The 27557-nt window shown below is 39.6% G+C and overlaps 1 protein-coding gene across 1 annotated transcript; it reads right to left on the bottom strand.

The window, feature by feature from the left end:
- Nucleotides 1-223: 223 nt before the first annotated feature.
- On the bottom strand, nt 224-27170 carry fam3d.S (FAM3 metabolism regulating signaling molecule D S homeolog). The gene is given in 10 exon segments (NM_001086382.1): nt 224-1652; nt 5873-5999; nt 7350-7434; nt 11500-11550; nt 12958-13016; nt 16725-16848; nt 19779-19802; nt 22592-22699; nt 23837-23914; nt 27068-27170. Coding segments are annotated over 9 exon segments (681 nt in total). The 5' UTR covers nt 23850-23914; nt 27068-27170; the 3' UTR covers nt 224-1562.
- Between the last annotated feature and the right edge of the window lie 387 nt (nt 27171-27557).

The raw sequence follows: 27557 nt of genomic DNA, 5'->3' as shown, positions 1-27557 counted from the left end.
TGTGTTATTTTTTATTTCAAAAGTGTTGCCCTGTAACATTTTTACTGGCTAACAGGGTACAGCAACTTTACCTGCAATTAAATTGTTTAAGAATATCACTCTCTACATCATCAATTAATACCCAGTGTCGGACTGAAATACCAGGGGCCCACCACAAAAACTAGACCCTAGACTCACTTGCCAAACTATTAGTAATCTTTCCCTCTCTTAACCAGTTCTTTTCTTTTTTTTTTTATTCTTTTAATTTATTCTTTTAGTTTTTTTTATTTTGCATCTCACATTGTACCCTTCCATCTTGCCTCTTTGTTTTAATACAGAAATAGTCAATGACTATGATATAAGCCAAATGTTTAAGAGCTAAAGGGCACTCTAACACGGGGTTTATTTTATTTTATTCCAGTGGCACAGTCCAACACTATAGACACCAGAAGATAAATAAGAAGAAATAAATGAACTCATGGAATCAGGGGTGTAACTACAGAGGAAGCAGACCCTGCGGCTGCAGGGGGCCCCAGGAGGTATAGGGGCCCCTTGACACTGCAATTCATATACAAGTTCAATAAATATTAGTAAAAAGCCTCTAGAAATATATTATGGGGGCATAAAAAATAATTTGCTGTGGGGCCCAGTAATATCTAGTTACACCACTGCATGGAATGCTTTAGTCCTACAATCTATACTGGTATGGTACCTAAGGCGGCACACAGGTCATTTTCTCTACTCTGAAGAACTATACATCCCAACATTTTGGAAACAGAAAGAGGGACAAAAAGATTTTTTGAACACGCCAATTTTGTGTCCTAATCCCCTAATTATGTTATTATTACCAATAACAACCACAATTCCCACCAGGGAGGATTAAGCCGCCCTAAGGCAGGTCCTGAGATGCCATCCCCCGAGTAACTGCGCTCTCATGCACTACAAGAGCCAAATGTCCGGTTTAAAACTCAGAAATTTGGCTCTTAAAGTTACCAGGAGCAGCTTTTTGATGCCCCTTGCGGGGAAATGCCTCGTGACTGGTGCCCCCCTGATTCCCACATATTAAATACAATATATATATATATATATATGTTCACTGGGCAAACAGTGATGTCTCTGAATGGCAAGGGAAATAACCAGCGATCAATGCAAATAATTAGCAGAACATTTACAGGGGCAAGTTCAATTCACAGTATCTTCTGGTGCCGGAACCCCAGATTCTAAACCCCTTTAGCAAGAGATTGCGAGCTCCTGTGCCACGCTGTGCCAATTATAATAAAGACAGGAATATATCATTCATAGTCATCCTTTTTCTCTTTAGTCTCTTTGGTCTCTCTCGTCTGTTGACTTCATTCATCCCTAATTACATTCCAGCTCCGGTGTTCCCAGTACATACTAAAGGCAACACTAAATAAAGTCTATGCAGTCCCTGGTTGGGAGAAGAGACAGGTCTTGTCTGTGCTTTAGGCTTGTTTCATTGTTACAAGCCAAGTACCAGTGTTTGATAACAGTTTGTTCAGCGGCCTTGGATATTGTGATGACTGGATCTGCTATGGGAGCAAGTGGGGCAGGAGACTGTGTCTTTAGTTTGATTTCTTGGGAATACAGCCTTCCATTTCCAGCACCTCCGGCCATCCATCATATTTGTTTGTCTCCTTGTTGTTCTTGATGTGCTGCAGGGAGAACAAATAGTGGATGTGAGTAACTGCTGCACTGAATCCAAGCCAGGAAAGCAACTAGTACATTTGCCATTATGTGTGCGTTTTACATATATTGTAAAGATTCAAACGGAAATGGGGAGATGCTGGAGCAGATCATAGAGTATAAACACCAACCATTACTTGATGTGTTTGTTATGCTGACAATAGGGTAAAGCTTGGAGTACAACGCATGTGTTATGTGATGACTGGATGGCAAAGCTCATGGTACCATCACTTATGTATTATATATTGATTATAGAACCATCACACAATGTATAAACAGGTGCATGTTGTGCCTGTAGACAATCACTATGTGCCTGTCACAGCCGGCACCCAATACCAGAACAAGTGCCCTGGTCTCGGCTTGGCTTCACCAGTAGTGTGACCACTGTTGGGCTTTGGGAGGAGCCCTCAGCTTACTTGGGTGCCACCTGGACTTAAAGGAGAAGGAAACCCCCTGGGCGCAAAACTCATCCCCCCTCCCCTGTGTTGTCCCCCCTCCCTCCTCCCCCCTGGCCTACCTGTCCCCCTGGGCAAATGCCCCTAACTTGTTACTCACCCCTCTGCGCAGGTCCTGTCCACGGAGTTAACAGGTGCCATCTTCTCCCACGCAGTCTTCTTCCTGCTTTGACCGGCGTCTTTTGGCGCATGCGCAGTAGGAACATTTACAGGTACGGATCTACTGCGCATACGCCGAATGTCACGAAGGAAAACTTTGTGACATTCGGCGCATGCGCAGTAGATCCGCCTTTAACTGGCGTCCATTTATGAACAATTTGCACAAAATATAATTTAAAAGGTTGAAGCACCATTAAGTTAACTTTCATTATGTTATAGAATGGCTAATTTTAAGCAACTTTCCAATTGGTCTTCATTATTTTTTTATAGTTTTTGAATGATGTGCCTTCTACCTTTGACTCTTTCCAACTTTCAATTGGGAGGTCAGTGACCCCAGTTAAAAACAAATGCTCTGTATTTAATGTATTGCTATTGCTATTCTTTATTACTAATCTTTCTATTCAGTCCCTCTCCTATTCATATTCCAGTCTCTTAGTCAAATCAGTGCATGGTTGCTAGGGGAATTTGGATCCCAGCCACTGCTGAAATGGCAAACTGGAGAGCTGCTGAATGAAAAGCTAAATAACTCAAAAACCCCAAATAATAAAAAATGAAAACCAATTGCAAATTGTCTCAGAATATCCCTCTCTACATCATACTAACAGTTAACTCAAAGGTGAACAATCCCTTTAAGTACAGGTATGGGATCCGTTATCTGAAAACTAATTATCCAGGAAGCTCCGAATTACAGAAAGGACGTCTCCCATAGACTCCATTATAATCAAATAATCCAAATTTTTTAAAAATTAGTAGTAATAAAACAGTAGCTTTTAGTTTATCCCAACTAAGATATAAATAATCCTTATTGGAAGCAAAACCAGCCTATTTGGTTTATTTAAAGTTTATATGATTTTCTAGTAGACTTAAAGTATGACAATACAAATTATGGTAAAATCAAAAAGCCCCAGGTCCTGAGCATTATGGATAACAGTTCCCCAGGGTAATGAGCCAATGAGACAAGTTGAAAAACTATCCCAGGTAGTAGCTTCCAGCTGGTTTTCGGGGGCAGCAAAAAAAGTCGCTTCTGTTTGCTTCTCCCCTCTGACCTGACTACTGTTTCCTTCTCAGCAGCGCAGCCAGCAACTGTCAGAACATGGCAGAGAATGGCAGTCACGGCCGAGGAGGAAACAGGAGAAACTGTCGCTTTTATTTCTGAAACAATGCAGAATTGTAAAAGCAAATACATTGAGGATATGTTTATTGTTTATTGGGAGAACCCAAAAATATAATTTTGTTGTCTTGCTTTAGATCGCCTTTAAACGTAAAGGATAATGTAATACAAGGTACAAAGTGTCAGAGTAACAAATCAGCAGGTAGAATTAACCCAGTGATCCCCAACCAGTAGCTCGTGAGTAACATGTTGCTCTCCAACCCCTTGGATGTTGCTCCCAGTGACCTCAAAGCAGGAGCTTATTTTTGAATTCCAGGTTTGGAGGCGAGTTTTGGTTGTAAAAACCATCTGTACTGCCAAACAGGGCCTCTTGTAGGCTGCCAGTCCTCATAGGGGCTACCAAATAACCAATCACAACCCTTTTGGTCATCTACAGGAACTTTTTCATGGTTGTGTTGCTCCCCAACTCTTTTTGCATTTGAATGTGGCTCACGGGTAAAAAAAGGTTGGGGACCCCTGAATTAACCGGTCAACTATTTGAAATCAGATTGGTAGCCTGGAGAAATCTTGCTCCTTTTACTACATTTCCCTCTAACTGTGTTGGCCCTTCAGTCTGTATTGTGTAGAGCACTTTGTATAGGTGTAAAATGCTCCCGTCTTTTGCACTTTGCACCTCATAGTTGCACCTGTATCCACATTTTACTGCATAAGGGGCAACGACTGCAGGCACAACATTCATGGGGGTTATTTATGTGTGTCGAATTTCGAATTCATGTGAATTTTTTTTTAACTCTAATAAATTTGAATATACTCAGGTTATTTATGAAAAAACTCGAACGTCTAGTATAGAAAATTCGAATCAAATTCAAATCACGTTTTCCTCTGAAAAAAAAAAACTACAATGTATGGAAGGCAATTAACATATTAAATAGTTCAACGGCCATTGACTTGTAAATGAACTCAGCAGGTTTTAAGTGGTGAATATTCGAATTTGAATTGTTTCTATGGTTTCCGGGGGCAGCAAAAAAGTCGCTCCTGGTACCTATAAGAGCTGAATTCCTGGTTTTTAAACCAGAAATTCTGCTTTCTAGTGCAATTTCTCTCTCTGCACTATTGTTGCGGCCTCAGCTGCCTCCGGGGCTCCTGCTTTAAAAATGGGGTTGTAATACTATTAATTTATTATAAATTGTTTTAATACTTAAAACCATCGCACGGAATGCTTGCTGGAGTTTCATTCCTCTACAAAGCCAATAGGTGGCACCATATTTTTCCTGCATGCATGCGTATTGAAAGCCAGCCTAGAGACTGATTATTATTAGCTGGTGGTGTTGTTTCCATGAAACTAATTAAAACCTTAAAGGGATTCTAAAGTTAAAAAGACAAAATTTGATTTTTGGGTTCTCCGCACAAAAATAAACATATCCCCAAATTACTTGCGTTCAAATTTTTGCTCCGTTTCAGAAATAAAAGCTTCTGTTCGCTTCTCCCCTCTGACCTGACTACTGTTTCCTTCTCAGCAGAGCAGCCAGCAACTGTCAGAACATGGCAGAGAATGGCAGTCACGCCCGAGGAGGAAACAGGAGAAACTGTCGCTTTTATTTCTGAAACAATGCACAATTGTAAAAGCAAATACATTGAGGATATGTTTATTGTTCTGCAGAGAACCCAAAAATCTAACTTTGTTGTCTTGCTTTAGATCGCCTTTAAAGGATAATGTAATACAAGGTACAAAGTGTCAGAGTAACAAATCAGCAGGTAGAATTGACCGGTCAACTATTTGAAATCGGATTGGTAGCCTGGAGAAATCTTGCTCCTTTTACTACATTTCCCTCTAACTGTGTTGGCCCTTCAGTCTGTATTGTGTAGAGCACTTAGTACATGTGTAAAATGCTCCCGTCTTTTGCACTTTGCACCTCATAGTTGCACCTGTATCCACATTTTACTGCATAAGGGGCAATGACTGCAGGCACAACATACATGGGGGTTATTTATCAAAGGTCGAATTTCGAATTTATGTGAATTTTTTTTTAACTCTAATAAATTTGAATATACTCATGTTATTTATGAAAAAACTCGAACGTCTAGTATAGAAAATTCGAATCAAATTCAAATCACGTTTTCCTCCGAAAAAAAACCTAGAATGTTCGGAAGGCAATTAACATATTAAATAGTTCAACGGACCTCGGCCATTGACTTGTAAATGAACTCAGCAGGTTTTAAGTGATGAATATTCGAATTAGAACTGTTTCTATTGTCGAGATGTGATACATCTCACATTCGAATTTACATTCGAGTTGGTGCTTTTGAAAATTACATTTTTGAAATTCAAAAATTCGATTTTACCATTCGAACCTCAATAAATCTGCCCCTTATTTGCACTAGTGGAACAGCTCAATTAGTTTAAAGGGAGCAGTTGTTGGATTCCGCAGATGGTTTATGTTCATTGCTAAAAACAACCAATTACCTGTTCAAATGGGCTTTTGGCATTTATCCCTTTTCCTCCCACGAAGATCCAGCCGTCTCGGAAACGTACTTTCTTTGCATAACTGCTCCCAAAATCAGTGAATATAGACCTGGCTTCATCATTTAACCTGAAGAAAAACAAAATAACTATTTTTATTACTTCTCAGATTTTGCCTATTTGTCCGCATGAGTATTGGGTTGCCTGATTGGAGGGACTTGTCAAGGTAATCAACTTGGTAAAAATGTTCCATCCTACCCATTGGTACCAATATTTACTTTCTCCTGTTCCTCTGGGGAGGGGCTAAGGTTAAACAGTAGTAACTCCAGCCAATCACAATGCAACTTACTTTCTACTCCAGCTTGGTAAAAATGTCCCAAACAACCTGTTCCTAGCGATATGTTTTCCTGTTCCTCAGGGGAGGGGCTATAGCCAAACAGTAATGACTCCAACCAATCACAATGCCACTTTCTACTCCAGCTTGGTAAAAATGTCCCAAACAACCTGTTCCTAGCGATATGTTTTCCTGTTCCTCAGGGGAGGGGCTATAGCCAAACAGTAATGACTCCAACCAATCACAATGCCACTTTCTACTCCAGCTTAGTAAAAATGTCCCAAACAACCTGTTCCTAGCGATATGTTTTCCTATTCCTCAGGGGAGGGGCTATAGCTAAATAGTAGTGACTCCAACCAATCACAATGCAACTTTGTACTCCAGCTTGGTAAAAATGTCCCAAACAACCTGTTCTTAGCGCTATGTTTTCCTGTTCCTTAGGGGAGGAGCTATAGCCAAACAGTAATGACTCCAACCAATCACAATGCCACTTTCTACTCCAGCTTAGTAAAAATGTCACAAACAACCTGTTCCTAGCGATACATTTTCCTGTTCCTCAGGGGAGGGGCTATAGCTAAATAGTAGTGACTCCAACCAATCACAATGCAGTTTTCTACTCCAGCTTAGTAAAAATGTCCCAAACAACCTGTTCCTAGTGATACATTTTCCTGTTCCTTAGGGGAGGGGCTATAGCCAAACAGTAATGACTCCAACCAATCACAATGCCACTTTCTACTCCAGCTTAGTAAAACTGTCACAAACAACCTGTTCCTAGCGATACATTTTCCTGTTCCTCAGGGGAGGGGCTAAAACTAAATAGTAGTGACTCCAACCAATCACAATGCAGTTTTCTATTCCATCTTGGTAAAAATGTCCCAAACAACCTGTTCCTAGCGATACATTTTCCTGTTCCTCAGGGGAGGGGCTATAGCCAAACAGTAGTGACGCCAACCAATCACAATGCAGTTTTCAATTCCAGCTTGGTAAAAATGTCCCAAATGTTCCTGGCAATACATTTTCCTGTCATTTAGTGATTATTTAGGATCAGGCAGTAGGATGCCTCAGTCACAAGGCAAATTCTTACTCCTGTGCATTTGGGTCCATATTTGAAGAGGATTATATTATTGTTGCTGTTCTGATACTTACTTTGTACCTGGATCATCATAAGATGCAACAAACACCAGTGTCCCATCCTTCACAGGCTTTATAAATTCCAGCAGAGGTTTCACATCTTTGACAAAAGAGAAAATTCTGCTTAAGGATTTTAGAAAATGTTCCACTTACAGAAGGTAAAACTGGGGAATGTGCTAAATACAGGCTAAATAAGTGTTACTGTATGTTATTCATGTCCCCTGTTGTATAAATAAGATATATACCAAATATAATATATAACGATATATACTAAATACAGCTATGGGATCCGTTATCTGGAAATCCGTTATCCAGAAAACTTTGAATCGTGGAAACGCCATCTCCCATAGACTCCATTTTATCCAAACAATCTAGATTTTTTTTTAAAAATGATTTCCTTTTTCTCTGTAATAATAAAACAGTAGCTTGTATTATGTATTATGTATACCTGTATTATGTAATTGGCCAAGTCAATATACCCCACCCCATCCCATACCCCCTTCCACTTAACTCTACCCAGATACTCTATAACTCCACTTTCTTTAAAGAGAACTAAAGCCTAGGGCATCTCTAGCCATATTCATTTCTAGGGTTTAGTTCTCCTTTAAGATAAAACATTTCACAGGAATGGATTTGTTGAAAATTCTGATTTGTTGCTACAAGTTTCTACTCTGGAACAGATCTGTGTCACGTCTGTGGGTAAAATAGTGAGATTTTTAGCCTGCTGTGACAGGTCACTCAGTTTGGTCATACAGTAAGGGGGTTATTTATCAAAGTCCGATTTTATTTAAACATTTTCTGCTGCAAACTCCGATCAAATCAGCTCGGGTTTTTTATGCTTATTTATTATTATATGTTTTCCCAAAAATGATGAGATAAAATCGGACTTTGATAAATAACCCCCTAAATATCTGCTTGTTTGGTAAGGGCCATCTAGATAACAGGCCAAATTAGGCTACTGTGATCAGCAATAGGCCAGTAGAGTAGTACAAGGAGAAATATGAAAGGAAACATCTGATTGGTAGTTATGGTTAAGTGCAGTCCAACAATACATTAAATATCTGCATGTTTGGTAAGTGCCAAATGTAATATTTATTATTACATTTTCCTGAAAATGTAAAATTTGCTCTGCGGGAAAAAAAATCAGATTTTCATGTTTTTTTTTGGATTTTTCACCTAAAACTCAGTTGTTTTTGGAGTTTTGACCCGAAACGAAACCCAGCGCACATCAAAAAATCATTGGGAATTCTCCCATTGACTTATATGCAACCTTGACAGGTCTGAGAAATGCCGGATTTTCTGATTCAGACTTTTCCATCTTTGGGGTTTGATAAATTCCGAAAAATTTGAGATTTTTAAAAAGTCAGATTTCATAAAAAACAATCACAAATTTTTCGTGATTTTTGCATTCAGAGTTTAGTAACTAACCCCCTAAATATCTTCTCGTTTGGTAAGGGCCATCTAGATAACAAGCCAAATCAGGCTACTGTGATCAGCAAAAGGCCACTAGGGTAGTACAAGGTGAAATATAAAAGGAAACATCTGATTGGTAGTTATGGTTAAGTGCAGTCCAACAATACATTATAGGGGGTTATTTATCAAAGTCCGATTTTATCTCAAAATTTTCTGCTGCAAACTCCGATCAAATCCGCTTGTGTTTTTTACGCTTATTTATTATTACATTTTCCTGAAATTTAAAATTTGCTCTGCGGGAAAAAAAACAGATTTTCATTATTTTTTCGGATTTTTCACCCTAAAACTCAGATTTGTTTGGATTTTTCACCCAAAAAGAAACCCAGTGCACATCAAAGAATCATTGGGAATTCTCCCATTGACTTATATGCAACCTCGACAGGTCTGAGATGCTGGATTTTCTGATTTAGACTTTTCCATCCTCGGGGTTTAATAAATTCCTGAAAAATTCGAGATTTTTAAAAAGTTCGATTTTATAAAAACTATTTTTGCATTCAGAGTTTAGTAAATAACCTCCTAAATATCTGCATGTTTGGTAAGTGCCAAATGTAATATTTATTATTACATTTTCCTGAAAATGTAAAATTTGCTCTGTGGGAAAAAAAATCAGATTTTCATGTTTTTTTTTGGATTTTTCACCTAAAACTCAGTTGTTTTTGGAGTTTTGACCCGAAACGAAACCCAGCGCACATCAAAAAATCATTGGGAATTCTCCCATTGACTTATATGCAACCTTGACAGGTCTGAGAAATGCCGGATTTTCTGATTCAGACTTTTCCATCTTTGGGGTTTGATAAATTCCGAAAAATTTGAGATTTTTAAAAAGTCAGATTTCATAAAAAACAATCACAAATTTTTCATGATTTTTGCATTCAGAGTTTAGTAACTAACCCCCTAAATATCTTCTCGTTTGGTAAGGGCCATCTAGATGACAAGCCAAATCAGGCTACTGTGATCAGCAAAAGGCCACTAGGGTAGTACAAGGTGAAATATAAAAGGAAACATCTGATTGGTAGTTATGGTTAAGTGCAGTCCAACAATACATTATAGGGGGTTATTTATCAAAGTCCGATTTTATCTCCAAATTTTCTGCTGCAAACTCCGATCAAATCCGCTTGTGTTTTTTACGCTTATTTATTATTACATTTTCCTGAAATTTAAAATTTGCTCTGCGGGAAAAAAAACAGATTTTCATTATTTTTTCGGATTTTTCACCCTAAAACTCAGATTTGTTTGGATTTTTCACCCAAAAAGAAACCCAGTGCACATCAAAGAATCATTGGGAATTCTCCCATTGACTTATATGCAACCTCAACAGGTCTGAGATGCTGGATTTTCTGATTTAGACTTTTCCATCCTCGGGGTTTAATAAATTCCTGAAAAATTCGAGATTTTTAAAAAGTTCGATTTTATAAAAACTATTTTTGCATTCAGAGTTTAGTAAATAACCTCCTAAATATCTGCATGTTTGGTAAGTGCCAAATGTAATATTTATTATTACATTTTCCTGAAAATGTAAAATTTGCTCTGCGGGAGAAAAAATCAGATTTTCATGGTTTTTTTAGGATTTTTCACCTAAAACTAAGTTGTTTTTGGATTTTTGACCCGAAACGAAACCCAGCGCACATCAAAAAATCATTGGGAATTCTCCCATTGATTTATATGCAACCTTGACAGGTCTGAGAAATGCCGGATTTTCTGATTCAGACTTTTCCATCTTTGGGGTTTGATAAATTCCAAAAAATTTGAGATTTTTAAAAAGTCAGATTTCATAAAAAACAAATTTTTCGTGATTTTTGCATTCGGAGTTTAGTAAATAACCCCCTAAATATCTGCTCGTTTGGTAAGGGCCATCTAGATAACAGGCTAAATTAGGCTACTGTGATCAGCAATAGGCCACTAGGGTAGTACAAGGTGAAATATGAAAGGAAACATCTGATTGGTCGTTATGGGTAACTGCAGTCCATTTATGGAGGTTATTTATCAAAGTCCGATTTTATCTCAACATTTTCTGCTGCAAACTCTGATCAAATCCCCTTGGGATTTTGACGCTTATTTATTTTTACATTTTCCTAAAAATGTAAAATTTGCTTTGCGGGGGAAAAAAATCAGATTTTCACAATTTTTAGAAATTTTTCACCCGAAAACACGGATTTTTTCAGATATTTCACCCGAAATCTCAGATTTCTCATGTTTTTTGACTGAAAACTCTGGGGTATTGCACGTAACCCAGCGCACATCAAAAAATCATTGGGAATTCTCCCATTGACTTATATGCAACCTCGACAGGTCTGAGATGCTGGATTTTCTGATTTAGACTTTTCCATCCTCGAGGTTTAATAAATTCCTGAAAAATTCGAGATTTTTAAAAAAAGTCTGATTTTATAAAAAAATTTTTTTGCATTCAGAGTTTAGTAAATAACCCCCTAAATATCTGCTCGTTTGGTAAGGGCCATCTAGGAAACTTAGGCTACTGTGATCAGCAATAGGCCACTAGGGTAGTACAAGGTAAAATATGAAAGGAAACATCTGAGTAACTGCAGTCCGACAATACATTATATGATCATGGTCCTAAATGCAAAGTTCGAATAGTGGTACAACCCACCATATTTATTTTTATACCAACAGAGTTTTCAGAGTTTCAGATTTATTGGGAATACAATAGATTTTCTTAGTAATTTGAAGCACTTACCTCCTGAATACATATCAAATGCATTCGTTTTGATCAGAGCCCCAGTGGAAGCTGTACAACCAAAAAACATGAGATTATGGTGAGATTTTTCCTGTTAAAGGCAAACTAACGCTCAATGCCCCTCACCCCACAAACACATGAGATTCTTATTGCAAAAGACAATTTATTTCCTTTCTCACTGTCATTGAATCCCAGGTGCCTGAAAAGGGCAGTGGCTAGGGGAGCCCCCATCCAGTTTTGAAAAGGATGAGACCAGTTTTTGCACAGGTTGTCTGGTTCAAAACAGATTTATTAAAGGGCAGATTTATCAAGGGTCGAAGTGAATTCGAGGGAATTTTCGAAATTAAAAAATTTGAAATTCGAAGTAACTTTTTGGATACTTCAACCATCGAATAGAATACTTCGACTTCAAATTACTTAGAATTCGATTCAAAGTAAAATAGTTTGAATATGCGACCATTCGATAATCGAAGTACTGTCTCTTTAAAAAAAACTTCGACTTCAATGGTTCACCAAATTAAACCTGCCGAAGTGCTATGGGGACCTTCTACAGCATTTTTCTAAGTCAAAGTAAAATCCTTCGATCGTACGATAAAATCGTTCGAAACATTCGATTCGATGGATTTAATTGAAAGTTTTTACTTCGACCGCAGAATACCCAAATTCGATGAAAAAAGTTCGATATTCGAATTCGAAGTATTTCAATTCGAATTCGAATTTCTAAGTATTTTTTACTTCAAATTCGACCCTTGATAAATCTGCCCCTAAGGGTCGAATAGTAAATTCCAGTTTTCGAATTTATTTGGTGTCAAAATTCTATCCCCCAATTCGAATGTCAATTCAAATGTGAGATTTATCACACATCGACCATAGAAAAAGTTCTAATTCGAATATTCGCCACCTAAAACCGGCCGAATTCATTTACAAGTCCGTTGACCCGTATGAAGATGTTACTAGGCTTCCTGACCTGAGTTTTTTCGAGAGGAAAATTTGATTCGAATTTTGTTCATATTCGAATCGAATACGAATCGAATTTTCCGGTGGTTCCCATTTGATCGAATTTTAGACGATTGCATTTTTTTTTTTTAATGAATAACCTCCCAGTCGAATTGTGAGTACATTCGAATTTATCAGAATATTATTTATTATTATTATATTATTATTTATTGCATACATTGCAAGTGGCCCACTATAGTATCTTGAGATATATATACCGTAGAACCCCCTTTTTATGTTTTTCAGGGGACCAGAAAAAAATGGTGTAAAATCCAGGAAAATGTAAAATCAGGGAAATGTATTATGTATAATATATAGGTGGGACCAGAAAACAACAATGTAAAATGAGGGAAAACCTAAAATCAGGGGATGTAAAATGGGGTTTCTACTGTATATTATATATCACCTTCATATTGTATTAGAATCTTTTACAAAATACAGACAAAATGTGGTTTTTCTCACCGTTTATTAGTGCAATGTTCAGTCCTCGGCCAATGTTATTTTTAACACTGCTCATTATACTGCAAATCAAAAAGAAAAAACATTCATGGGACAAACAGCACAAAATGCACAAATTTAGTATTTTAGTTCTATCGGCTCTTGCTTTAAAAGAGATGAACACAGAAGAGAGCAGGCTGAGGTTCCAACTGGCCGGACAGAGTAACAGAGGTTCAAAGACAGAACCGCACTGCTGACACTCTAGGAGACAGTGAGGGGTAGAGGTGAGGAAGGCCCCAGTGAAGCTCATGTTCCCTGGGGACGCCAATGTGAGAAATGGAAGTATTTACACAGTGTTGGGACTGAGTAAGAAGCATTTGAATTGATGGTGGCACTTCTATTGTCTTTGTTCCAATAAAGAAAATATTTGTTCTTTTAAGAGCCACTGATGACAATGATTGTGGGTGACTCCTCCCCTAATAGACAGCAAATTAGTGACTCAGTGCAAGGAATCCTACCTAACGTGTTCTGCCAGAGTGAGCAAAGACGTGCTAAATGTCACTTGCCCCGTGTCGTTAAAGGATAAGTAAACCGTTGAAATAAGCGAATGAAAAACTGATGAGGGAGCTATTCTTTTATTCATTATTTATTTTGTTTTTATTCCAAGATATTAAGGGATACATGTGCTGTTAAAGGGATCCTGTCATCAGAAAACATGTTTTTTTCAAAACACATCAGTTAATAGTGCTGCTCCAGCAGAATTCTGCACTGAAATCCATTTCTCAAAAGAGCAAACAGATTTTTTTATATTCAATTTTGAAATCTGACATGGGGCTAGACATATTGTCAATTTCCCAGCTGCCCCTGGTCATGTGACTTGTGCCGGCACTTTAGGAGAGAAATGCTTTCCTGGCAGGCTGCTGTTTTTCCTTCTCAATGTAACTGAATTTGTCTCAGTGGGACCTGGATTTTACTATTGAGTGTTGTTCTTAGATCTACCAGGCAGCTGTTATCTTGTGTTAGGGAGCTGTTATCTGGTTACCTTCCCATTGTTCTTTTGTTTGGCTGCTGGGGGGGAAAAGGGAGGGGGTGATATCACTCCAACTTGCAGTACAGCAGTAAAGAGTGATTGAAGTTTATCAGAGCACAAGTCACATGACTTGGGGCAGCTGGGAAATTGACAATATGTCTAGCCCTATGTCAGATTTCAAAATTGAATATAAAAAAAATCTGTTTGCTCTTTTGACAAATGGATTTCAGTGCAGAATTCTGCTGGAGCAGCACTACTAACTGACTCATTTTGAAAAAATTTTTTTTTTCCATGACAGTATACCTTTAAGGGACACATGTACTGTTAATATGAATGAATTGTGTTACAACAGCGCCACCTGCTGGTCATTTTCCCACCAGTCTGACCAGCAAGTAGACAAGGAAGTTGTCAGGAGAAAGAAAGAGGCTGATGTTCTTCTGCTTAGGAATAAAATTAGAAACCTTTCTCACATCTTTCTTAAACAAAAGAACATCAGCCTCTTTCTTTCTCCTGACAACTTCCTTGACTACTTGGAGGTCAGACTGGTGGGAAACTGACCAGCAGGTGGCGCTGTTGTAACAAAATTCATTCATATTAACAGCACATGTATCCCTTAATATCTTGGAATAAAAACAAAATAAACAATGAATGTACATTGCAAAATTTCTCAGAATAGCCCCCTCATCAATTTTCCATTCATTTATTTTAAAGGATTACTTATCGCTTAATGCTTGAATTTGGATACCTGAGGGTTATATGAAGCGTTTTCAGAATATAAAGATGAATATATGTGGGTTAAAGTAGAATTTGTCAGTCTTCTGTTTGCCTCTCTTCTGCAAAGTACAGGTAGGGAATCCATCATCTGGAAACCCGTTATCCAGAAAGCTCTGAATTATAGGAAGGCCGTCTCCCAAAGACTTGATTTTAATCAAATAATTCAAATTTTTAAAAACGGTTTTCTCTTTTCTCTTTGTACCATGTACAGTACAGCCCCCATTTTTCAGTGGCCAGAAAAAATGGTATAAAATCCAGTAAAATGTAAAATCAGGGAAATGTATTATGCATAATATATAGGTGGGAACCAGAAAATAACAAGGTAAAATGAGGGGAAACTTTGGGGGATTTAAAATTGAGGTTTCACTGTAATTGATTCTAAAATATAATTAATCCTGTTGGATTAATCCCATTGGGTTTACTTTACGTTTTAGTGATTTTAAGTAGATTTAGGGTCTTATTTATCAAAATATGAATTTTTCTGATTATTTTATTAAAAAAAAGTCCAAACTAGACCAAACTAGAATCCACAATTTGACCTTATTTATTAATAAAATAAGATGATTTTATCAGAACAGGGAAACACTTGATAAAATTGAGCAAAAATCCGAATCGTAAGTTTTTTTCAGATTTTCTTTCCCGAATCGCTCAATTATTTCGGGATTTTTTCCTGAATTGCTCGTTTTTTTTTTTTTAGAATTTTTGAGATTTTTGCCTAAGTCGAATTTTTGGGCTAATTCCAGCACAGACCACAGAAACTTCCAAATAGAATGGGCACCTCTCCCATTGACTTATATGCAACCTCGGCAGGTCTGAGATGCCGGATTTTCGGATTCAGACTTTTTGCTGCCTCGCGGCATACTACATTTTGAAAAATTCACGTTTTTTTTCCCACTAAAAATTCGGATTTTATAGTAAAAATGTTTTGAATTTTTCGAGTTTTGGCGTTCGGAACCCCATAAAGTATGGCGATCCAAACTAAGGAAAGATCCCTTCTATCAAAAAAAACTCAGGTCCTGTGCATTCTGGATAACAGGTCCCAAACCTGTACCTATTGAGTGACCTCCATTATCCAAAGCAGAAAGCAAAGACCAGACATTTCTCTGTTGAGTGTTGAGTTGGTGCAAATTGAAAATAATTTATGATGTGGATATATTTGGAATTTAAGTGCATTGTGCATAAATAAGATCATGTCTATCGGCTTTTAGTATTTGGCAAAGGCTGAACATCTTCTCCCATCACTAATAACTTGTAAATAAAAAGCACAGGGCTGCCTCGCTGTATTCTCAGCTGCATAAATGGAGTTTTATAGAGCCCATTTTGTGTTTGAATGGACGTTGGCCTTGGGTTAGCACTTTAATAAGGGATTCCTGCTCACAGAATAACAGATGGCATGTTATTATACTATGTTGTATTTAATTTGTGATAGTGCTACAATGAATGAATGGCTAATTCTAAGCAACTTTTTAATTGGCTTTCATTTTTCCTTTTTTTATAGCTTTTGAATTATCTTCTTCTAACTCTTTCCAGCTTTCAAACAGGGTCACTGACCCAACGAAAAACACATGTCCTGTAAGTCTACAAATGTATTGCTACTTTTTATTCTTCATTTTTGTATTCAGCCTTCTCCTATTCATATTCCAGTCTCTTATTCAAATCAGTGCATGGTTGCTAGGGGAATTCGGACACTAGCAACTGCTGCAATTGCAAACTGGAGAGCTGCTGAATAAAAAGCTAAATAACTCAAAAACCACAAATAATAAAAAATGAAAACTAATAGCAAATTGTCTCAGAATATCACACTCTACATTATACTTAAAGTTCGTTTTATACTCTTGGCAATTTACATGAGTAAATTAGCTGACACTTATTCCCCTTTGGCTTTGGGAACCAGATTTATTTTTTATTATTATAAATGGTTGTCAGCGAATCATATATTGGCAGGATAAACTGTATGAATATTTTATGACTCTATCACAAGACTCACATAGTGTTGTCAAAGCAAATAGATGGTCCCACCACATTGGCTGCACCGCTAATAATTTGAAACGCAAAGTAACCGTCTGGGCAGGGTTTTTCATTCCCACAGCTGAACTTGACTTTCTTCTTTTCTAAGGAATCAATAAATAATCTGAATTATTATGTTAAAAGTTACATCAGCAGTTTATTAGTGACTCGTCCTGCAAGTGGCATCATTAGAAAGGTTCCACCCCGGGAGGGTGTTTATCGGCCGAGAGATTAGGCCACTCATTCACTTCTCTGCCCATCTTGTTGTCATTTGGATAGTGATTAAGCCGTGGCATTTCTACATCATTACTGAACTTTTCACCATGGTGTTGGCACAGAGTCAGGTATTGTGAATGCCAGCAGTGGATCTTAAAGGAACAGTAACACCAAAAAATGAAAGTGCTTTAAAGAAATGACTGTATAATGTGCTGTTGCCCTTAACTGGTAAAACTGGTCTGTTTTCTTTAGAAAAACAACTGCTTGAAAGGCTGCCCCCATGGCTACACAGCAGCTTGTTTATATAAACTATAGTAGTACTTATCTGTTATCTACTGTGTATCCTGTGCTTGAATGGCTGCCCCCATGGCTACACAGCAGCTTGTTTATATAAACTATAGTAGTACTTATCTGTCATCTACTGTGTATCCTGTGCTTGAATGGCTGTCCCCATGGCTACACAGCAGCTTGTTTATATAAACTATAGTAGTACTTATCTATTATCTACTGTGTATCCTGTGCTTGAATGGCTGCCCCATGGCTACACAGCAGCTTGTTTAGATAAACTATAGTAGTACTTATCTGTTATCTACTGTGTATCCTGTGCTTGAATGGCTGCCCCCATGGCTACACAGCAGCTTGTTTATATAAACTATAGTAGTACTTATCTGTTATCTACTGTGTATCCTGTGCTTGAATGGCTGCCCCCATGGCTACACAGCAGCTTGTTTATATAAACTATAGTAGTACTTATCTGTCATCTACTGTGTATCCTGTGCTTGAATGGCTGTCCCCATGGCTACACAGCAGCTTGTTTATATAAACTATAGTAGTACTTATCTATTATCTACTGTGTATCCTGTGCTTGAATGGCTGCCCCCATGGCTACACAGCAGCTTGTTTATATAAACTATAGTAGTACTTATCTGTTATCTACTGTGTATCCTGTGCTTGAATCGCTGCCCCAATGGCTACACAGCAGCTTGTTTATATAAACTATAGTAGTACTTATCTGTTATCTACTGTGTATCCTGTGCTTGAATGGCTGCCCCATGGCTACACAGCAGCTTGTTTAGATAAACTATAGTAGTACTTATCTGTTATCTACTGTGTATCCTGTGCTTGAATGGCTGCCCCATGGCTACACAGCAGCTTGTTTATATAAACTATAGTAGTACTTATCTGTTATCTACTGTGTATCCTGTGCTTGAATGGCTGCCCCCATGGCTACACAGCAGCTTGTTTATATAAACTATAGTAGTACTTATCTGTTATCTACTGTGTATCCTGTGCTTGAATGGCTGCCCCCATGGCTACACAGCAGCTTGTTTATATAAACTATAGTAGTACTTATCTGTTATCTACTGTGTATCCTGTGCTTGAATGGCTGCCCCCATGGCTACACAGCAGCTTGTTTATATAAACTATAGTAGATTTTCTGAAGCAAACACACCATTTTTACCAGTGCAGCACAACAGTACATTATATTTTCATTAGTTTAAGGTACTTAGATTTTTTGGTGTACCTGTTTCTTAAATGTCCAATATGACATGGGGTTAGTGGGCATCGCTGTACAGAACGTACAGAACGGATCTCTCCTTATGTGACTATTGTGTCTCTCTGCAAAAAAGTAGAAGCACTGGCCATATTTACAAAATATTCTATTATTTACAAGCCCCTGGTGGAAAAGACTAGTCACATATTAGTCTGTAATGAGGTCAGCATTAAAGGGATCCTGTCATCGGAAAACATGTTTTTTTTTTCAAAACACATCAGTTAATAGTGCTGCTCCAGCAGAATTCTGCACTGAAATCCATTTCTCAAAAGAGCAAACAGATTTTTTTTATATTCAATTTTGAAATCTGACATGGGGCTAGACATTTTGTCAATTTCCCAGCTGCCCCTGGTCATGTGACTTGTGCCTGCACTTTAGGAGAGAAATGCTTTCTGGCAAGCTGCTGTTTTTCCTTCTCAATGTAACTGAAGGAGTCTCAGTGGGACCTGGATTTTACTATTGAGTGTTGTTCTTAGATCTACCAGGCAGCTGTTATCTTGTGTTAGGGAGCTGTTATCTGGTTACCTTCCCAATGTTCTTTTGTTTGGCTGCTGGGGGGGAAAAGGGAGGGGGGTGATATCACTCCAACTTGCAGTACAGCAGTAAAGAGTGATTGAAGTTTATCAGAGCACAAGTCACATGACTTGGGGCAGCTGGGAAATTGACAATATGTCAAGCCCCATGTCAGATTTCAAAACTGAATATAAAAAAATCTGTTTGCTTTTTTGAGAAATGGATTTCAGTGCAGAATTCTGCTGGAGCAGCACTACTAACTGATTCATTTTGATTTTTTTTTATCCCATGACAGTATCCTTTCAATGTCTCCAGAGCAGGCACGGACTGGCCATCACAAATGCCCAGTGGGCCACTCCATGTATGAGATGGGGAAGTGGAGTCGAAAAGGAGCTGAAGGCAGATGGGAGCCAAAGCCAAGCTGAAGTTGAATGGGGGTTGAAGTGGAAGCCACAGAAAAGAGGTACATTTTCACTGAATACCAGCGGTCTTTACTTTAATGGGGGACCCTGTCCACCAATGTTATTTTTTTTTTCATTTTATTTGGGAGCCCTGGCCCAGCCTCTTGTAATTTAAAGAGCCTGAAATCTGTCTCCACTAATGTAGAGAGCTTTATTGCACTCATTGCACTGGTGATGCTGCCCCCTCGCTTCAACACTGATTTTTAAGCACAGAGAGAGATTTTTTTGCTTTTTACTCCCCAGAGGGACAAATACACAGAGTTGATGTTCAGTTACAGCGTTTACTCACTTGGCGCCTCTTCAGCTTTATTATCTGTAATGAGAAGAAACCCCCAAAATCATTTTTGTTACTTTAAACAAATGCAAGAAAAGTATTAAAAGAAAGGGAGTGGGATCAGCTTTTGTTTTAAACTGGTTTCTACATGAACTCGCAGTATGAAAACGAATGGAAGCTCCTCCCCAAAATACATTTAAAGGAGAAGGAAAGCTCCAAGACAGTTTATTGCCAACAGATTAGCCACAATAGTGCAAGCTAGAATACTATATTTATTCTGCAGAATGCTTTATCATACCTGAGTAAACAGCTGTAGACACTGTCTCTGTCTGTTTAGGATAGCAGCTGCCATATTAGCTTGATGTGACATAATTTCCTGCTTGAGTCTCTCCCTGCTCACAAACAGCTCTGAGCTCAGATTACAGCAGGAAGGGGAGGAGGGAGGGGGAGAGGAGCAAACTGAGCATGCTCAAGCCCTAGCCCTGGAGGTTTAAGCTGAAAACAGGAAGTCTGATACAGAAGCCCATGAGTACACAATAGAAGGAAAGAAATGTGCTGTTTCTTTTGACAGAGGACTCAGAGCAGCATTACTTTTAAGATTTACTGGTGTATTTATATAGACCTTTCTGATAAAGCTTACTTAGTTTTAGCTTTTCCTTCTCCTTTAAGAGTCACAATCGGGAAAATGAAAATGAAATATGATCTTCATCATTCCAAAAGATGAAACCTACTATGAGATCAATTAAAAATTCTGCACCCGCTTCTGAAAGAATCAAGTTTATCTTCACTATCGCCCTCCCCTCTTCATTCTGTCTTCTTGCCTTCAAGCACAAACAAAACAACTGACCTCGGCACAAATCCTGCACGTAGAGAGACAGGATTTCTGTTGATTTTAATAGTGTGAGCTCTAATACATCTTCTAGGCAAAAAGATATATTGGATTTAACTGTCATTCAAAATCAGACTCCCAACTCCTGCATGTAGAGAGACGAATGCCGAGAAGGGGGTAGTGGAGATTAACTTGATTATTTCAGGAACTATTCAGCATTTTGAATTGATTACATTTAGAAAATGTATTTTTTTAGTATGATGAAGCTCATGTTATATTTTCGCAATAATAATTCATTTTGAATGTACTGCAGAGATTGGATAGGAAGGAAATAGACTGGTAGAGAGGAATACATGACCCTTTAACATCAGATTCTATGACAGATTTGACCTCAATTTCTGCTTAATGATTTCCAACCGCCCTTAAGCTTAGCTTTTCCCCAGCAACCCACTGAGCATGTGCAGTGCCACTGACACACAAAAGATGCCTAACAAGATCAATAATTTGGGATATTTGTTAGCAGCTGGGGACAACTTTGGGTTGGACTGAAAGAAAGATGTGTCTGCGTTTCATTACTATATTCTACTAGACACGGGCACCTCGGGCCCACTTCCCGCAAGACTCCGCCCACTCCCCACGCTAACCCCATCCACTCTATGCCCAGACCACGCCCACTCTCTACCAGCTGGCTGGGGAAGGGGGTTTCTTATTAAAGGGATACTGTCATGGGAAAAAAATTTTTTTCAAAATGAATCAGTTAATAGTGCTGCTCCAGCAGAATTCTGCACTGAAATCCATTTCTCAAAAGAACAAACAGAATTTTTTTATATTCAAATTTGAAATCTGACATGGGGCTAGACATTTTGTCAATTTCCCAGCTGCCCCTGGTCATGTAACTTGTGCCTGCACTTTAAGAGAGAAATGCTTTCTGGCAGGCAGCTGTTTTCCATCTCAATGTAACTGAATGTGTCTCAGTGGGACATGGGTTTTTACTATTGAGTGTTGTTCTTAGATCTACCAGGCAGCTGTTATCTTGTGTTAGGGAGCTGCTATCTGGTTACCTTCCCATTGTTCTGTTGTTTGGCTGCTGGGGGGGGAGGGAAGGGAGGGGGGGATATCACTCCAACTTGCAGTACAGCAGTAAAGAGTGATTGAAGTTTATCAGAGCACAAGTCACATGACCAGGGGCAGCTGGGAAATTGACAAAATGTCTAGCCCCCATGTCAGATTTCAAAATTGAATATAAAAAAATCTGTTTGCTCTTTTGATAAATGGATTTCAGTGCAGAATTCTGCTGGAGAAGCACTATTAACTGATGCATTTTGAAATTTTTTTTTTCCCCATGACAGTATCCCTTTAACCATGGAAGCAGACCTGGAGGTCCGTGCCCCCATTTTCCCCAGGCCCCCCTGCGACTGCAGGGTCTGCTTCCTCTATAGTGACGCCACAGATAGTGTAACTGGGCTGATTGTGGGAAAGATAAGAGAACCGAGCTGAGACACAGCAGACAAAAGCCTAACCCTTGTAATATATACAAATTAGGGATGCACCGAATCCAGGATTCGGTTCGGGATTCAGCCAGGATTCAGCCTTTTTCAGCAGGATTCGGCCGAATCCTTCTGCCTGGCCGAACTGAATCCGAATCCTTATTTGCATATGCAAATTAGGGGCAGGGAGGGAAATCGCATAACTTTTTGTGACAAAACAAGGAAGTAAAAAATGATTTCCCCTTCCCACCCCTAATTTGCATATGCAAAATAGGATTTGGATTCGGTTCGGCATTCGGCCGAATCTTTCAAGAAGGATTCGGGGGTTCGGCCGAACCCAAAATAGTGAATTCGGTGCATCCCTAATACAAATATTTAAAATCTCATCCTCCGGGGATAAATACAATTAAGTTAGGATAACAATTAGATGATGACAGTATCCCTTTAATCGCCTCAGAATAATAACATTCCCCCCCCCTCACACACGCATAAGAATAATATATTTGTCTTACCAAACATACTCCTCAGACTCTTCATATCTACTTTGTTGGAATAAAATTTTTCAGCAAAATACCAGGTTGTGAGCAGGGTAAGTAGAACCACTACAATCCGTATAAAAGCTGCATGGTGTTAAAGAGAAACTGCGTTAGGAAGAAAACTCTAAAGTAACTGATATACCCACTGTCTCAGCTGCAGATATATATATACTGTATATATATAACATTTCTGTATCTACATAACCGCAGGAATGCATGCGGTGTGGCCATTTGGAAGCTCGTGGGCGGGCTTATGCTAAGCAGGGGCGGTGATTAAGCCTATGACATGTGCATGCAAGTTCATGTGATTGTTTGATCATCCAATCAGATCCCTGCACAAACAAAACACAGAGGGGCAAATTCACTAAGATTCGTAGTTGCGCACAGGGGTAGCGTAAGATTGCGAAGTTGCGCTAGCGTTGATTCTCTAAGTGAAGCGAAGTTACGCTAGCGAAGGTTAATTTGCATACGGCGCCAAATTCAAATTTCAATGGAGAAATACGTAGAATCACTACACAAGTCTGGGAAACCTTCAAAACAGCAAATAAAATGTTTATTTTGCCCTACACATGTGCCCACTGTATAGTTAAGTTGCCATGAGTTAGGAAATGTAGGGGGGAAGGAGGGGAGCCCCAAAAAAATTTTCGATCTTTTTCAGCCTATCACCCATAATGTAGAAAACACGCCAGAGTTTTTTGGCACTTAGAAAAAATTTTAACTTTTTTGGAAGCAATCCCTATCTACTCTATTGCGCTTCGCCTGGTCTGAGGTGGCGAAGGAAGTCTGGCGTAAAAGGTAGCGTTCAGTACACTGCGCGCGTTAGTGAATTTGCGTAGTTACGTCCGTAGCGAAAATTCGCCAGGCGTAAGGGTGCGAAGTAACACTAGCGAATCTACGCCAGCGTTCGTTAGTGAATTTGCGAAGTAACGAAAATGCCCAACGCTAGCGAATTGACGCTAGCGTTCGGCGCTTAGGCGCTTAGTGAATTTGCCCCAGAGTGAAATCTGGATAGAAGGCTTCTTCTCATATGAATTACCCAGTTAGCTCCTCCAATGAGCTACAGCTGTGTTTTCCCTGTTGCCAAACCCCATTGGCTGGATCCTTCTCCTGACCTGCCCATGACCATTTTAACGCCCGAAACTACAGGGAACCTATGTAGTTTTTTAGCCTCTACTATCAGATTCTTTTTAGTTTATTCCATGAAAGAAGAATGTTCGTTACCTGAGCACCGCATGGCTCTTCCCCGTATTATACGACTGTTTCACACTTTGCACCGGCACAAGTCAGATCTGCCGTGAGCTTGAGAATTGAAAAAAAAAGGAAAGCAATGAAAACTTAAGTGATAACAAGCCGACCTTCGGACATTTAATGTGGGAATCTCTTGCTCATATCAGCTAGAGGTGTCACCGTCACTTTAACAGAGTCAATAAACGACTATTGCCAAATACTCTTTAAACCCTGTGAATTGAATATACTGATAAATGTGACTGTACTTCCTTGTCAGGTCAGGGTGTGCTCTCCGGGCCCCTGTTGTAAAGAAGTAGGATATCCTGTTCCTATAGGGAATCATGGAACACTCAGACCTTTATATATACAGGTATTCCCCTATACTAAGCACAATTCAGCAGGAACAGCCCTTAAGTTTACTCATAGTCTGTACAGAGCAATCCCATAAAACTATGACACCATAGGTATTCCCTGTACTAAGCACAATTCAGCAGGAACAGTCCCTAAGTTTGCTCATAGTCTGTACAGAGAGATCCCATAAAACTATGGCAGCATAGGTATTCCTCTGTACTAAGCACAATTCAGCACCATCTCTCACTACTATACCTGCTATCCCACAGTCACACTCCCTTCCCAGAGACTATTATCCACTGTTACTATAGGCACCATCTCTCCCTACTATACCTGCTATCCCACAGTCACACTCTCTTCCCAGAGACTATTATCCACTGTTACTATAGGCACCATCTCTCCCTACTATACCTGCTATCCCACAGTCACACTCCCTTCCCAGAGACTATTATCCACTGTTACTATAGGCACCATCTCTCCCTACTATACCTGCTATCCCACAGTCACACTCCCTTCCCAGAGACTATTATCCACTGTTACTATAGACACCATCTCTCCCTACTATACCTGCTATCCCACAGTCACACTCCCTTCCCAGAGACTATTATCCACTGTTACTATAGGCACCATCTCTCCCTACTATACCAGCTATCCCACAGTCACACTCCCTTCCCAGAGACTATTATCCACTGTTACTATAGACACCATCTCTCCCTACTATACCTGCTATCCCACAGTCACACTCCCTTCCCAGAGACTATTATCCACTGTTACTATAGACACCATCTCTCCCTACTATACCTGCTATCCCACAGTCACACTCCCTTCCCAGAGACTATTATCCACTGTTACTATAGACACCATCTCTCCCTACTATACCTGCTATCCCACATTCACACTCCCTTCCCAGAGACTATTATCCACTGTTACTATAGGCACCATCTCTCCCTTCTATACCTGCTATCCCACAGTCACACTCCCTTCCCAGAGACTATTATCCACTGTTACTATAGGCACCATATCTCCCTACTATACCTGTATCCCACAGTCACACTCCCTTCCCAGAGACTATTATCCACTGTTACTATAGGCACCATCTCTCCCTACTATACCTGCTATCCCACAGTCACACTCCCTTCCCAGAGACTATTATCCACTGTTACTATAGGCACCATCTGTCCCTACTATACCTGCTATCCCACAGTCACACTCCCTTCCCAGAGACTATTATCCACTGTTACTATAGACACCATCTCTCCCTACTATACCTGCTATCCCACAGTCACACTCCCTTCCCAGAGACTATTATCCACTGTTACTATAGGCACCATCTCTCCCTACTATACCAGCTATCCCACAGTCACACTCCCTTCCCAGAGACTATTATCCACTGTTACTATAGACACCATCTCTCCCTACTATACCTGCTATCCCACAGTCACACTCCCTTCCCAGAGACTATTATCCACTGTTACTATAGACACCATCTCTCCCTACTATACCTGCTATCCCACAGTCACACTCCCTTCCCAGAGACTATTATCCACTGTTACTATAGACACCATCTCTCCCTACTATACCTGCTATCCCACATTCACACTCCCTTCCCAGAGACTATTATCCACTGTTACTATAGGCACCATCTCTCCCTACTATACCTGCTATCCCACAGTCACACTCCCTTCCCAGAGACTATTATCCACTGTTACTATAGGCACCATCTCTCCCTTCTATACCTGCTATCCCACAGTCACACTCCCTTCCCAGAGACTATTATCCACTGTTACTATAGGCACCATCTCTCCCTACTATACCTGCTATCCCACAGTCACACTCCCTTCCCAGAGACTATTATCCACTGTTACTATAGGCACCATCTCTCCCTTCTATACCTGCTATCCCACAGTCACACTCCCTTCCCAGAGACTATTATCCCACTGTTACTATAGGCACCATATCTCCCTACTATACCTGTATCCCACAGTCACACTCCCTTCCCAGAGACTATTATCCACTGTTACTATAGGCACCATCTCTCCCTACTATACCTGCTATCCCACAGTCACACTCCCTTCCCAGAGACTATTATCCACTGTTACTATAGGCACCATCTCTCCCTACTATACCTGCTATCCCACAGTCACACTCCCTTCCCAGAGACTATTATCCACTGTTTCTATAGGCACCATCTCTCTCTACTATACCTACTATCCCACAGTCACACTCCCTTCCCAGAGACTATTATCCACTGTTACTATAGACACCATCTCTCCCTACTATACCTGCTATCCCACAGTCACACTCCCTTCCCAGAGACTATTATCCACTGTTACTATAGGCACCATCTCTCCCTACTATACCTGCTATCTCACAGTCACACTCCCTTCCCAGAGACTATTATCCACTGTTACTATAGACACCATCTCTCCCTACTATACCTGCTATCCCACAGTCACACTCCCTTCCCAGAGACTATTATCCACTGTTACTATAGACACCATCTCTCCCTACTATACCTGCTATCCCACAGTCACACTCCCTTCCCAGAGACTATTATCCACTGTTACTATAGACACCATCTCTCCCTACTATACCTGCTATCCCACAGTCACACTCCCTTCCCAGAGACTATTATCCACTGTTACTATAGGAGCCATCTCTCCCTACTATACCTGCTATCCCACAGTCACACTCCCTTCCCAGAGACTATTATCCCACTGTTACTATAGGCACCATCTCTCTGTATGACTGATATCTAGGACAGAATATAAATCTGAACCCCAATCTTAAAGGTTTAAATAAACATCACTGTTGTGAGCCCCACAAGTAATGTTGTATCAGTCCATGTCACTAATAGTAGATTTCTGCACTTACTCTAGTCCCAGTTGAAGAGGGAGAGGAATCCGCGTGGGGGTAGAACAGGTCTTTGTGGCAATACTGACAGACGTCTCACACTATTTCCTCGTCCCAGAACAATCTCTGACATGATCTGTGACATAAAAGCCCTAAATGAAGGTTAGTTGTTAGGGCAACTCGGGGTGGGGAGTAGGTTGGTCAAACTGGAAAAACGTGAACTGTATTAAAGCGTCTCTCATATTGTCTTCTAAACACGCCTTAGTGTGAGCTGTGTATTAACCTGGCCCCACCCTGTGCAACTGCCACCTGTCTCTGCTTACTGACTGCCAGCTGACTGACTGAGTGCAATGTCCTACTAAAGGACAAGTATAGCCAACCTTTACATTCTCTTATAATTACATTGCACGAGGAATCCTGTCTATGTAAGCAAAGGGGAATCTCCCCCTGAAAACGTCTTTTGGTTCTAAGCATCTTTCCATTATACATTCATTGAAACCGGTTTTATTAC

This window comes from Xenopus laevis, chromosome 4S (assembly GCF_017654675.1).
Source record: "Xenopus laevis strain J_2021 chromosome 4S, Xenopus_laevis_v10.1, whole genome shotgun sequence".
Lineage (NCBI taxonomy): Eukaryota > Metazoa > Chordata > Amphibia > Anura > Pipidae > Xenopus > Xenopus laevis.
This window is presented reverse-complemented; position numbering and strand designations above follow the sequence as displayed.